General features: G+C 36.1%; 1 protein-coding gene across 5 annotated transcripts in view; it reads right to left on the bottom strand.

The window, feature by feature from the left end:
• PPP4R4 (protein phosphatase 4 regulatory subunit 4) overlaps positions 1 to 13,033 on the bottom strand; it is a 103,924-nt gene that overhangs the window by 1,726 nt on the left and 89,165 nt on the right. For 3 of the 5 annotated variants that reach the window (XM_070357889.1, XM_070357891.1, XM_070357893.1), the window contains 5 exons: positions 11,221 to 11,290; positions 10,562 to 10,657; positions 10,168 to 10,264; positions 8,988 to 9,058; positions 2,368 to 2,515 (listed from right to left, as the gene is read on the bottom strand). In XM_070357889.1, the coding sequence (XP_070213990.1) occupies positions 2,368 to 2,515; positions 8,988 to 9,058; positions 10,168 to 10,264; positions 10,562 to 10,657; positions 11,221 to 11,290 (482 nt within the window). The remainder of the gene's footprint in view (positions 1 to 2,367; positions 2,516 to 8,987; positions 9,059 to 10,167; positions 10,265 to 10,561; positions 10,658 to 11,220; positions 11,291 to 13,033) is intronic. The other 2 variants (XM_070357890.1, XM_070357892.1) reach the window with 1 other exon arrangement.

Genomic DNA, 13,033 nt, shown 5'->3' with positions numbered 1-13,033 from the left:
CAGTTATGTGGCAGTATGCATTCATGAGAAAGTCTAAATTAGAACCACATAACATGGAGAGAGCTGTGGACTTGGAGATTCAGTTACACATTAACCAAGCAGCTGTGATACCAATACACCTCTTACTTCCGAATATTCAGAAAAAATACAAACTTCACGTGACTGTTTAGCAGTGTTTGTTTCTAGATTCATTTTTTTAAACAATTATATATGCAACTGATTATATAATTCTATATTATAAATATTGAGCAAATAAAATTTAGTCCATAAAAAGGAAAAGCATGCTCAACAATAAAAGAACACATAAAGAAGTAATCTGAAATATTGATCAGTTGCTCAGCTGTGTCCGACTCTTTGCGGCTGCATGGACTATAGCCCGCCAGATGCCTCTGTCTGTGAGAATTTTGAGGCAGAATACTGGAGTGGGTTGCTATTTCCTCCTCCAGGGGATCTTCCCGACCTAGGGATCGAATTTACCTGCCACTTGTGTCTTCTGCATTGGTAGGTAGATTCTTTACCACTGGTGCCAATAATGGAGAGCTGGTATAAGTAGATTAGATTGCAATGGTCTTTACTTTTAACAATAAATGACTATCGCATTTAGAAAGATGAGAAGAGAATGAATTTCATTCTGATATTATTAAATGTGTTCTTCAGTAGAAGAATTCCAGAGCAGTCTTTTGAGAGGAAGAGGGTCAAAAGTGATCAAGAGGAAGGATTTCAGGATGTCAAAAGGTTAGGTGCCTCAGAGGATGAACTGAGTCTGTCCTGTGCCCCTTCACAGAGGGGCACAGCGAGGACCAGAGTGCTGACATGAACTGCATGTCCAGCTCTGTGGTCTCCATAGATCATTACCCTGTCCTGCCTCTATCTCAAGACTTTAAATGGAGCTTCCACAGTACAGTCATTAGAGCAATAATTGTATGGCCAAGAGATTCTCTGTAGTAACACTACTAACCTGTACCATCAATATTATTTTTTCTATTTACTATCAATTTTTTTCTATTATGTAGTCTTCCCTTGAGCTCTATTCAATAAATACGCTAAGTTTTAAATGAATTTGGAATACATCTGTATTTGTATATACCGATGGCCAATTAGAAATTTAGAACAAATTATAATACAGTTCAGTTCCTAAATGAGACTCCAGTATGGAGTTTCTGATGTGCAAAAAGATGCACGATGGAAACTGTATTAGAAAATATTCATCAAAATATTTATGAATTACCCTGATAGCTCAGTTGGTAAAGAATCCGCCTGCAATGCAGACAGGAGACCCCAGTTGGATTCCTGGGTTGGGAAGATCCCCTGGAGAAGGGAAAGGCTACCCACTCCAGTATTCTGGCCTGGAGAATTCCATGAACTGTATAGTCCATGGGGTTGCAAAGAGTTGGATGTGACTGAGCGACTTTCATTTTCACTTCATTCATGAATTAAGTGAACTATGTTTAAAAGAAAATCTGAATCCTGTTTAAATTCTCTTCTAATCAGAAGAGTCAGGGGTCCCATACGGAAGAGGAAACCTGTAACTGTAGTTTGGGCATCTTGGATGAATTGCTTCTATGTGGATATGACCTCTACTTATGTTGATTTTTTTTCCCCACTACCCTCTTACATGTCTAACCTAAGAGAAACAAAGGTTTCATCAAATAAGATACAACTGGTGCATAAAAAGGAACCACGAAGGGGTTCCTTCTAACTTTAAGGAACAAATGTCAGTAGAAATCTCTATCTTATTGGACCCACAACTCTAGATTATATAGTGCAGTAGTATTTCTTAACTGGCGGCATTACACCCATCCTTCTGAGCACTGGGTGATTAAATACCATGACCTTAAGCTAGTCGTTTGTTTTTGTTGTTGTTTTAGTCTCTTAAGTCATATCTGACTCTTTGCAACCCCATAAACTGCAGCCAGCCAGACCCTCAGTCCATGGGATTTTCCAGGCAAGAATACTGGAGTGGGTTGCCATTTCCTTCTCCAGGAGAATCTTCCTGACGCAGGAATCGAACCCACATCTCCTGCACTGCAGGCAGATCTTTACTGCTGAGCCACCAGGGAAGCCCAAGCTAGTTGTTTAAAGGAATACAAATATTTTGCAGAAAAATACATAGATCTCAGCTATTAATGGGAGCCATTTAAAGTTTCTCATCAATTCCCTAAGGTTACAACGTCTTTGCCATATATAAATTATCTTCTACAAAATATGTAACATAACCAGAGGCATGTGATAAGAACCGTTTTAACTGATAGCATTTTCCCATTACAGACACTTCCTATTCTTTGGAAACTATTTAAGTGGGAAGGAAAGCACACTAAGAAAAAGAACAGAATCAAACACTTGGCAGTCCACCACTGGATTACTTACAAGGTAGCCTTCCGTGGTTGTGTATCTTTACTTCCACTGCTCTTGGGATCAACTGAGTTACCTGTCCCTCGGGAGGTGCTGGGCAGGGAAGTATTAGAAGAAAAGGAACTGGGAGCACTATTGGTGTTACGCATCCGGAATGAGTCATCTGAAAGAACACATGTACAGTCAGCCAGATGGAGTCCACTAGAGAGATGTGAACCTTCAAGAAGGTTCATGAGAGCTGACTTTTCCTCTTCTTTTAAAGCCAACTTTACTAAGGTATAAATTATATACAATAGACTGCACAAATTTAAGGTCCTGAAATTTGTATATACTATGAGGCCATCACCACAATCAAGAATGAACACAACCATCACATTTGCTCCTGCCTCATCATCCCTCTGCTCCCTCTCCAATGCCAGGCAACCACGAACCTGCCTGCTGCTGCTCACTACAGATTAGTCTGCATTTCATGAAATTTCATTTCAGTATACACTCTTTTTTTGTCTGACTTCTTTCATTCAGCACAATTATGTTGCAATTCATCCTCATTTTACATGTCAATACTTTATCCTTTTTATTGCTGACCAGTATTCCTATTGGGAAATGGCATCACACTCCAGTATTTTTGCCTGGAGAATCCCATGGACAGAGGAGCCTGGTGGGTTACAGTCGTTGGGTTGCAGAGTACGACATGACTGAGCGACTGAGAACATTCCTATTGCACGGACATGCCGAAATTTGTCTATCCAGTCTCCTATTGACAGACATCATGATTTCCACCCCCATTATAATCTAATACAAATAAAGCTGCTGTGAATGACAGTGTGCAAGTTTGTATGTGGACATGTGTTTTCTCTTTCGTTAAGTCTTGAATGGAACTGCTGAATAATGTAGTCAGTGTATATTTAATTTCCTAAGAAACTGCCAAATTGCTGTCTGAAGTGATTATACCACTTTGTGTTTCCAGCAGCAATATATGAGACTCCTGGAGGGTTACTCCACATTCTCACACACTTGATATTGTGAGCATTTTTAAACACTAGTGGATGTGATGTGGTATCTCCTTGTGTGTGTGTGGTTTTTTTCTCATTGCATCAACTTTCATTTCTCTAATGTTACTGATCTTAAGCATCTTTTTATTTACTTGTATATCTTCTCTTGTGAAATACCTGTTCAAATCTTTTTCCCATTTTAAAATCAGTTGCCTGATTTGTTTTAAAGATTGTTGTATATTCTAAAAACTAAAAATAGAGCTACCATATGATCTTGCAATCCACTCCTGGGCATATACCCGGAGAAAACCATAATATGAAAAGATAAATGCACCCCAGCATTCATTGCAACACTATTTGTAATAGCCAAGGCATTAGAAGCAAACTAAATGTCCATCAACAAATGAATGGATTAAGATGATTTGGTGGAATATGGAATATTACTCAACCATAAAAATAAAGTAATGCCATTAGCAGCATTTGAATGGACCTATGATAGTAAGTTGTCATACTATATGAAGTAAGCCAGGGAACAATAAATATAACACTTGTATGTGGAATCTAAAAAAAGAAAAAAGGTATAAATGAACTTATTTGCAAAACAGAAAGAGACTCACAGACATATAAAACATAAAGAGGATGGCAGGAGGGATAAATTAGGAGGTTGGGAATAGCTTACACACACTGCTATATATAAAACAGATAGCCAACAAGGATCTATTGAATGGCACAAGGCATGTGTACTCAGTCATGTCTGACTCTCTGTGACCCCATGGACTGTAGCCAGTCAGGCTCCTCTGTCCATGGAATTTTCCAGGCGAGAATACTGGAGTGGGTTGCCATTTCCTTCTCCAGGGAATCTTCTTGACCCAGGGATTGAACCTCCATCTCTTGAGCCTCCTGCATTGGCAGGCAGATTCTTTACCAGCTGAGCCACCGGAGAAGCCAGCACAAGGAACTATACTCAATATTTTGTAATAATCTATAAGGGAAGAGAATCTGAAGAATATATATATAACTGAATCACTGTGCTTGTACACCTGAAACTAACACTATTGTAAATCAACTATACTTCAACTTGAAAAAAAAAAACAACTTGTATATTCTAGATACAAGTCCTTTGTCAGGTATATGTAACACGAATATTTTCTCCTAATCTGTGTCCTGCCTTTTATTTTTTTAACACTCTATTTCAAAGTGTCAAACTTTTAAATTTTAATGAAGTACAGTAAGTTAATATTTTATGGGTCTGGAGAAATTTTTGTCAATTCTAAAAATCACAAAGACTTACTTCTATATTTTCTTCAGAAATGTCACATTTTTAACTTCTGTGTTTAAGTTTACAATACATTTTGAGTTAATTTTGTGTATAGTGTGAGATAAGAATTGAGGTTCAGTTTTTTTGGGTTTATTATGGATATTCAATTGTTTTAGCATCAAAAAATTTTAGTAAAAAAAAATCTTAAAACTCAGCCAACTATGTTTGTCAGTGTAGGTCATACAGTCTTGAGTACTGAAGCTTTAGGAGTAAATGATATCAGGTAATTTTTTTTTTCAAAATACTCAGTTCTGTGTATTTAAATACACAGTAACTTTCAAAAATATTTTTATCAAGATTGCATTGAATCTCTGGCTCAATTTAAAAACAATTGACATCATAACAATATTAAGTTTTCCAATCCATGAACAAGGTATGACTTCCATTTACTTATGTCTAATTTCTTCCAGCAATGTTAGTATCTAGCAAACATTTTGCTAAATTTGATCCCTGAGCATTTAATATTTTTGAGGTTATTTAAAATGTTATCTTCAATATACAATGGATTAAAGACAATCTCTTTAACAAGTGGTGCTGGGAAATCTGGTCAACCACTTGTAAAAGAATGAAACTAGAACACTTTCTAACACCATATACAAAAATAAACTCAAAATGGATTAAAGATCTCAATGTAAGACCAGAAACTATAAAACTCCTAGAGGAGAACATAGGCAACACACTCTCTGACATACATCACAGCAGGATCCTCTATGACCCACCTCCCAGAATATTGGAAATAAAAGCAAAAATAAACAAATGGGACCTAATTAAACTTAAAAGCTTCTGCACATCAAAGGAAACTATTAGCAAGGTGAAAAGACAGCCTTCAGAATGGGAGAAAATAACAGCAAATGAAGCAACCGACAAACAACTAATCTCAAAAATATACAAGCAATTCCTACAGCTCAACTCTAGGAAAATAAATGACCCAATCAAAAAATGGGCCAAAGATCTAAATAGACATTTCTCCAAAGAAGACATACAGATGGCTAACACACACATGAAAAGATGCTCAACATCACTCATTATCAGAGAAATGCAAATCAAAACCACTATGAGATACCATTTCACACCAGTCAGAATGGCTGCGATCCAAAAGTCTACAAATAATAAATGCTGGAGAGGGTGTGGAGAAAAGGGAACCCTCTTACACTGTTGGTGGGAATGCAAACTAGTACAGCCACTATGGAGAACAGTGTGAGATTCCTTAAAAACTGGAAATAGAACTGCCTTATGATCCAGCAATCCCACTGCTGGGCATACACACTGAGGAAACCAGAAGGGAAAGAGACACGTGTACCCCAATGTTCATCGCAGCACTGTTTATAATAGCCAGGACATGGAAACAACCTAGATGTCCATCAGCAGATGAATGGATAAGAAAGCTGTGGTACATATACACAATGGAGTATTACTCAGCCATTAAAAAGAATACATTTGAATCAGTTCTAATGAGGTGGATGAAACTGGAGCCTATTATACAGAGTGAAGTAAGCCAGAAGGACAAACACCAATACAGTATACTAACGCATATATATGGAATTTAGAAAGATGGTAACAATAACCCTGTATACGAGACAGCAAAAGAGACACTGATGTATAGAACAGGCTTATGGACTCTGTGGGAGAGGGAGAGGGTGGGAAGATTTGGGAGAATGGCATTGAAACATGTGAAATGTCATGTATGAAACGAGATGCCAGTCCAGGTTCAATGCATGATGCTGGATGCTTGGGGCTGGTGCACTGGGACGACCCAGAGGGATGGTATGGGGAGGGAGGAGGGTGGAGGGTTCAGGATGGGGAACACATGTATAATTTTTTTTTAATTAAATTGAATAAAAAAAAAAAAAATGTTATCTTCACACACATAACTTTTTAAAGTATTAGGTTTATAGAAAAATTGAGACGGGTATGAAGAATTCCCACCTACCCCCACAGTTCAGTCAGTTCAGTCACTCAGTCATGTCCAACTCTTTGCACCCCCATGGACTGCAGTATGCCAGGCTTCCCTGTCTATCACCAACTCCTGGAGCTTTCTCAGACTCATGTCCATCAAGTCAATGATGTCATCCAACCATCTCGTCCTCTGTTGTCCCCTTCTCCTCCCACCTTCAAATCTTTCCCAAAATCAGGGTCCTTTTTATTAATACCTTACATTTATATACTATACTTGGTACAATCAATGAACCAATGGTAACATGGTATTATTAACAAAAATCCACAGTGTGTTCAGATTTCCTCAGTATCACCCAATGTCTGTTTGTATCTAAGGATACCATTCAGGACACCACAATACACTTACTTGTCAGGTCTCCTTTGCTGGGACAGCTTCTTAGCCTTCCCTTGTTTTTGATGACCTTAACAGTTGTGAGGGGTACTGGTCAAATATTTTGTAGGCTGTGCCTCTACTGGAATCTGTCTGATGCTTTTCTCACAATTAGACTAAGGTTATAGGTTTGAGGTAGGATGACAGAGTTAAAGTAGTATTTTCATCACATCATATCAAGAGTGCACACTGACAAATCTTTTTTTCTGTTTTCTGTTTTTTTTATTTTATACTTCATGACAGATCACTAGATACGGGATTTTTTGAGGAAATATTTTTAAAAACTAGGATTCCTGATGAACTTGACCAAATTGCTCCCAAAAACTTCCACCGATTTTCATATCCACCTGCAATGGATACATTGCAACTTGTTTCCATGAATCCTTACTAGAATTTCCTTTACATTTCCTCCAGCCTGTGGTGCCTACAGAGCTTTGGAATGCTATAATTGATGACTGATGGGTACATGTTAAGTAAATAGTATTAATTTGAGTTTCCACACTGTGTCTTTGACATTTCCATTTTTTATTTAACACTACTCCCCAACCCCACACACACCCTCTCCACACTCCAGCCTGACAGGCTGCTGTTGGTCTCTAAAGACACAATAGTCAGCTTTTACTTCTAACAGGTTCTCTGAATGGGATGGTATTCCATACCCATCTCTGCCTGTCAAAATTCTAGAGCACCTTAAGGTTCATCTCAAATGACAATCATCCTCAAGCCCATCTTCGCTCCCAAAGTAAATACAATCTCTATGTAAACACCTAATATATTTGTTTAGAGATATTTTGCTCCCATTTTCTCATTATAGAGCAGATATGTAATTGTATAGTGATATTTTCCTCAGTCTGAAAGTCAATAAGTAACAGATAATAAGCACATTTTTCTAACCAAGAAACCTAGGAAATACTTCATTTAATTTATTTCCTCTCCCCAAAATAATACTGAAACTTTAAGACAATATTTTTCAAATATTTTAATAAATGATTTACCCTTATGAGAGATATGCTTTTTAGGCCATGGATGTTAAACTTTAGAATCTGCAGACCATACACAGACCTACCTCAATTTATTGCTCTTCATTTTTCAAAACAGATAATGCATTTTTTCTTGTTTTTTTGGTTTTTTTTTTACAAATTGAAAGGTTTGTGACAACACTGCATCCAGAAAGTCTACCAGAACCATTTTTCCAATAGTATTTGCTCACTTCTTGTCTTTGTGTCATATTTGGATAATTCTTGCAATATTTCCAACTGTTTCCTTGTTATTATATTTACGGTGGTGTCTGTGATCAGTAATGTTTGATGTTACTACTGAAATTGTCTTAGGGCACCATGAACCACATCCATATAAGATGGCATACCTAATTGATGAATGTTGTATGTGTTCTAATTGCTTTACTTTCTGGCCATTCCCTGATCGCTATCCCTCTACAGGCCTCCTTTTTCCCTGAAATACAACAATATTGTGTTGAATAAAAGCCACACCTACTTGTTATGTATTGTCTGTGGCTGCTTTTACTCTGCTATACTACAGTTGAGTAATTGTCATAGAAACCAGTTTGGCCAAGAGAATCCAAAATATTTACCATGTGGTCCTTTACAGAGAAGTTTGCTTATCCCTGGTATAAACTTTCAAGTATGTAATACTATAACTGTTTAGCTGCATATGATCCACAGTGAAGCCTTAGTGTTTTTAACTTCCTTAAAAATTAAAACTTTTAGTCTATGCCTGAGCAGGTCTTCAGACTGCAGTAAAACCTATCCTATCATTTTGTACTTTTCCTCTTTTAAAAGTATTGAACTCTGACTCTTGACACAGTGAAAACAAAATAGTATTGTCAAGCATTTTAATTGCTAGGGGAAAGTTTCTTTGCTATTTGATACAGACATAAATTTGGGGACACTGTATCTAGAAATAAAGAAATGAGTCATTTAAAGAAAACTGTATTTTATTAAATTTAATAATTATTTGAAGAGCTCAGATTTCTACTTACCAGTTAGTGAAATCATAGAAGTCTTTGATAAACCTGAGACAGAAGGTGTATATGCTGCTGTAGAACTTTTACTAGAAAAGAACATGATTTAGTTAAAAATACAAGAAAATGTATCTTTCAGCCTCAGCCACTGATCAGAAAATAACACTTGGTCTTTCCTAACTTTTCCTTAATGCTTTCCTCTACTTGTTATGAAACATGCTTACTACTTTTCTCATTTATTTTTTACATTCCACACCTCACAACAATTACTTTAAGTTAAAAGCATTTCCTTAAACTTCTGCTACATCAGAATAACAGTTTTTCTTTTGATACGCAGCCAAAACAGGTAATAGAGATAAAATTTTCCTAGGAATAATACATCTTTAGTTCTATTCTCTTTTGCCCATCTTGAGATCACCCTATTGGCTAGGAACTGTAAATAATTCTACCAATAATGTCCAAAAGCATAGCTGAAACACATCCAGATTAAGCTTTTTTTTTTTCAATTTTTTAATAAAAATGTTTAAAAAAACAAAAGAAAAAACATTTTTTCCATAACATAGTCTTTTTCTTGATAAAGAGTTTTGAAGACATTTACGGTTCCTTAAAATTACTTTGCTTGCTGACTGATTTGCAGCTGTTACATATTTACTATATGTATACTATATATAAGAGTCATGGTCATTTAATTTATACTGATTCTCCCCTAATCTTAACTGTTTATAATTTTGTCTACTGGGCCAAAAGGGAGACTAGATGTACAACCACAGTCAGGAGAACTCTGTTGTGACCATTTTACCACAGAAAGAGGCCAGCGGTTTCTTCATGGACAGAAACAACACAAACAGCAAATGGCTATCACATCTATTCAGTGAATGGGGCATGTCCACACCCATTTAGAAGCTGTGTGGCACATGTGATAGAGCACCACTCTCCTCATAAAACGATATACAGATTCCATGATGTGTTACACAGGATCGGGGAAGCAGTCTTCCTAGAATTCCAGGATAACTGTTCTTATGCAAATTGGTAAGACTATTATTTTCCTTAACATCAAATTTTTATAGATGGTAACTTATTGTTCACCTATGAAAAACCTCAAAATTAATTCCAATTTTATATAATAATGTAAACATCTCACATAAAGATGTGTTAAAATAAAAATTAAGTCAGAATGTGAAGAGCTGACAGATCATACCTAGTAGTACATTTGTCTAAGTTGCCATATTTTGCATGAAAAGCTTGATTATTAAAAGACTGGCTTCGAATCAATTTAGATTTCTTGATTTCTTTACCTAGAGTAACAAACAGAAGGCAAATGCAATTATTTAGTTCATCAGTTCATCCTCAGCTGCCCCAACCCCATTCCCTCTCCAGCTCCCACCACTGTGAGTACCACACTGAGCGGGTGGCTTCCCTGCCTTGGTTTGACCTGACTGGAGTATTTCTTACTTTACTGCCCATTAAGAAGCACCAAACAAAGTAAAAGAAAACTAGAGCTTTTCAAACAATATCTCATATCTCATAGAGTGACTTCCTTGTAATTATCATTTATAAAAGGAAAAAAGCAGACACAAAAACCAGTTTCTTACTTGTGGATGGGGTGGCAGAGGAGGATCCAGGAACAGAAATGGGGATGTTCTTGGGCAGACTTGTTGGTGTCTTAGAGTCTCTACCTAAAACAAACTCTGTTTTAAGTGTTACAAATTCCTCTGATTAATCTCCATACACACAAGACAACACAGAGACTATGAACCACTTTCTCTCACTAAGCAGCACTATTTCCCAAATCTTATTCTTTATATATTTAAATATTTCATTCTTAGTTACTCAGTGATCAATTTCACAATCTTATTGCTATTATCAAACTTCAAACTTTCCTTTGAAGGATCTGAACCTCTGCACTGATCCTCACCATTTATTTATTGGTGAGGATCTGTATCAGTTAGCATCCATTTATGAGAACAACTTTTGATAAACCAAAGAAAGTGATTTTCCACATAAAATTAAAACCTTAGCATAGGGAGGTTCAAGAGGGAGAGGACATATGTATACCTATAGCTGATTCATGTTGATATTTGGCAGAAACTAACAAAATTCTGTAAAGCAATTATCCTTCAATTAAAAAATAAACAAACAAGTACATATTTTAAAAATTAAAAAAAAAAACAACTCAGCATGGCCTTTCAGAATGCTGGGATATAACGTCAATTATGTACCTTGGTGGTGAGGATGTGGCAAAAGTACTTACGTTTCTTTTCAAAGGTTTTATCACTCATGGGCCTTCCATCATTTTGTTGCTTCTCTTTTTCTAATTGCTCCTATTAATAAAACAGCACCTTAGTATTAAAGGTAAGCATAAGTAGGTTTACTTTTTTAAGGTTTCTAAAATAACATTTATTTATTAAAAGTTAACATGTGCATAATAGGCAACCAAAAAAACACAAGAAGCAAAAAGCAAAGTCATTCACAGTCACAAGCAGTTTACCGTTCGACGTGTCCTCCCAGGTCTCATTTGTGTATTTTCATAACTAAGCATCCATTTTTATGTAATTAAGATCATACAGTTATGCATCATGTTGTTTCACACATCATGATTATTCACCATTTCAAAGTCCCAAAGCTATGAATATTTTAATAACCAAGAATACACTACACCAACCAACTCAATCTAGAAGGAAAAAAATGCAATCTTGCCTTTCTTGATGACAAAAATTTCAGAGAAGACAAAAGTGGCAACAGAACTCTAGATAAAGATACTGGCAGAGCTATGATTAAAATACTACATTCCCTTATGTCCAATTAAAAGTGAGACATAAAGCAACAGAGTACGCAAAGTATAATGCTTCTAGGAGGATTCATTATCCGATCTAAACTATTAAAGTATAGCAAGGAGGTATGCTTCCGTTGAATTAATTATTTAACAAGCATAAGTAGATTTAGAAAACTATTCTAATTAGAAATTACTCTAAGCTTTAGAGATATAAAAATACAGTTCACAAAAATACCTAACAGAAGTAATTTTTTTTCAAAATTGGTATCTAAAGAAGTCACAGTTCTTTCAGATTTTTTTTACATCTACGGAATTGTGCCCTTGGAGGGCTGTCAAGATAAAACAATGAATTTGGTATCACTGTTGCAATAAGCCTTTCAGATGGTAGAGAATCTGCCTGCAATGCAGGAGACCCAGGTTTCATCCCTGGGTCGGGAAGACCCCCTGGAGAAGGGAACAGCAAACCACTCCAGTACTCTTGCCTAGAGAATTCCATGGACAGAGCCGCCTGGGGTTTATAGTCCATGGGGTCATAAAGAGTTGGACACGACTGTGTCACAAACACTTTCACTTCACTTTCATTCACTAATTCTCATCAGCAAAATATTGGTACTATTGGCCCTTTCCATTTCTAACTGATAAGTGAAAAAACAACACCCTTCTTTTAAAAGCCTAAGAGAAAAAAAAATTTTGTAGATATTATTTAAATTTTGATTGAAGTATAATACACATAGAGAAAGTACACAAACTGTAAGTATACAGCTCAGTAAATTTTCCCAAAATGAACACACCCATATAATCAGCTCCCAGACCAAGAAACAAAATGTTACGAAGCTCAAAGTCTTCTTTATCCCAACAGAATAACCAAGATAACTCATATCAGTTCTGAACAAACATGACATGACCAACATGTACAGAACACTACAGTCAACAATGGAGAGTACACATTCTTTTCAAGAACAAGTGTAAAATGAAAAGAGAAAACAGACAAAAAATTCCACATAGACTTGGACTGCATAAAAAACTATTAAATAAAAATTATAAAACTGAAAATAAAACATGCAAAGCTGAAAAATATTGCTAAGTGAGCTTAAGAAGTAGTGCCATTTGTTTTATCTTTTCCTCTACTATGTAATCATATTAATCACAATTATCTTGAAGTCCTCGTTGGGTAACTCTAATAGTAGGATCATCTGTGAATCTTTTTCTAGTCTCTGATTTTTGTCTTGGGTTTAGGTTATTAAGTCCTAAAGTTATAAGTTATATAAGTTATTAATAACCAAGTTATATA

Source organism: Bos mutus, chromosome 21 (assembly GCF_027580195.1).
Source record: "Bos mutus isolate GX-2022 chromosome 21, NWIPB_WYAK_1.1, whole genome shotgun sequence".
Classification (NCBI taxonomy): domain Eukaryota; kingdom Metazoa; phylum Chordata; class Mammalia; order Artiodactyla; family Bovidae; genus Bos; species Bos mutus.
The sequence above is the reverse complement of the archived record's forward strand: the minus strand, read 5'-3'. Positions and strand labels throughout refer to the sequence as shown.